At 45.4% G+C, this 1911-nt stretch overlaps 1 protein-coding gene across 1 annotated transcript; it reads left to right on the forward strand.

Moving 5' to 3' along the window:
- Window positions 1-560: 560 nt before the first annotated feature.
- On the forward strand, window positions 561-1709 carry ccr10 (chemokine (C-C motif) receptor 10). Its single transcript, XM_010781625.1, has one exon. The coding sequence runs from the start codon at window positions 561-563 to the stop codon at window positions 1707-1709; it is 1149 nt and encodes a 382-aa protein (XP_010779927.1).
- Window positions 1710-1911: the final 202 nt, after the last annotated feature.

A 1911-nucleotide genomic window follows, 5' to 3' on the forward strand; every position in this document is an offset into this window, starting at 1 on the left:
ACCTGTGTGTATGTGGAACTTTTCCTCGATTCCATTGATGGTTAGAAAGAGATGTCAATCAGCAAAATCGAGCAAGGGGGGCCAGAGATATGGAAAATCCACCCAAATGACCCCAGAAGTGTTTTGTTTTGTTGCTAAATCTCTCTAAAAAGGTCATATTTCACTTGTTTTCCATCAATCTTGATACAGGGTAGTTATTATGTGTTGTAGTTTGGATTCCTAAAGCTTTTAGTCTACCATCCCATCATTCAAGGGTGGTTTTCACTATAAGTAATTTTTTGTTTTTGGACGGACACAATCATTTACATTTTTTTACTGTGCTCAATCTGAATTTAGTTTAAAATAAAAACATCTATATTGATTCTGACTTTTCTACATCCAACTCACAGGTTTATCATTACTTTGAGAAAAAAGATGATTAATTTAACCCTTTTTAGAAGGGAAGATATGGTCATTTGTTCTGGGAATGTCATTTTCGAGCCTGAGACCTGAAAAACAGGCTCGGGGCTAAACAAGTAGAGTTCTTCTTTCAAACCTTTCTTATTTTTTCCCCACCAGCAATGGAAATCCACCATGATGACTACAATGATTACCCAGAAACCTATGACTTTTCAAACTACTCATTGGGGAATATTAGTAACTCCACATACTTCAACGAGAATGATTCTGGCTTTTGTGATCCTGAAGATCAAGAGTTCACCATCAAAATGTTCCAGACCTGCATCTTCTGCCTGATTTTCCTGTTGGGCGTGGCGGGTAACTGCCTGGTCATAGCCACCTTTGTTTTTTCCCGCCGTTTCCGTCTTCGCTCCATGACCGACGTCTTCCTGTTCCACCTGGCGCTGGCCGACCTTCTCCTGCTCCTCACGCTCCCATTGCAGGCTGTCGATACGCACCTGGGCTGGATCTTCCCTAATGGCCTTTGCAAGGTTCTGCGTGCATGCTACGCTATCAACACATACAGCGGGATACTCCTGCTAGCCTGCATTAGCGTTGACCGCTACATTGTGGTGGCACGTGCCCAACAGATGCACCGGCTGCGCAGTCGCATTGTTACAAGTGGGAAAGTTGCCGCTGTTGCTGTGTGGTTTGTTGCTATGCTCCTGAGTTTGCCTGAAATCCTCTACTCTGGAGTGTTAGTGTCTGAGGATAAAGCATACTGCGGCATGCTAAAGCGTGGAGCAGTCAAGATGTCAACCAACGGAGCCATCATTGCTGTCTTCTGCCTGTCCTTCTTCATTATGGTGACATGCTACTCTTTGATAGCTCGAGTGCTGTGGGAAGGGAACAAAAATCGGCGGGGGAAGCAGTGGCGTCGGCAGCGCACCCTGAAGCTGATGGTGGCGCTGGTGGTGGTGTTTCTGGTGTTCCAGCTGCCGTACACTGTGGTGCTGTTGCGTAAAATGACGGGGCCGCTCTGTGCTCTGCTGCTGGAGTACATAACCTGCACTCTGGCGTACTCTCGATGTTGCCTCAACCCTATCCTGTACGCTCTGGTAGGCGTGCGCTTCCGTAATGATGTGGTGAGGCTCATGTGGGATTCAGGATGCCAGTGGGGGGTCCGGTCAGCGCCACAGGCAGTGAGTTCCTACTCCATGTCCCCCACCTCCCCTGCTCTCACTGTGTTCTCAGCTTGCTCACCAGCATCCCCTGAAAGCAGCAGCTCCATACCATCAAATGTCAGTTTCCGGGAACCAAATAATACTTAATGATGTGGACTTTATTTGTTACATTCCATTTTTAAATCTTTATTTTCTGTTTAAGTATACATCATGTGTTATTATTTGGAAGAAATGAACTGAATAATTAGAAGGGGTTGCAAAGGTGTGCATTTCATCATTAACGATTGTATGAAATACAAGTGTCGAAACCAAGGCTCCAACTTAATTGTTTACCTGGGAGAGGAAAACA

Source organism: Notothenia coriiceps, unplaced genomic scaffold, assembly GCF_000735185.1.
Source record: "Notothenia coriiceps isolate Sejong01 unplaced genomic scaffold, NC01 NC01_scaffold00023451, whole genome shotgun sequence".
Taxonomy (NCBI): Eukaryota; Metazoa; Chordata; class Actinopteri; order Perciformes; family Nototheniidae; genus Notothenia; species Notothenia coriiceps.

Excerpts from the sequence above, each read along its gene's own strand:
- ccr10 (XM_010781625.1), top strand. The coding sequence starts at position 561 with ATGGAAATCCACCATGATGACTACAATGATTACCCAGAAACCTATGAC.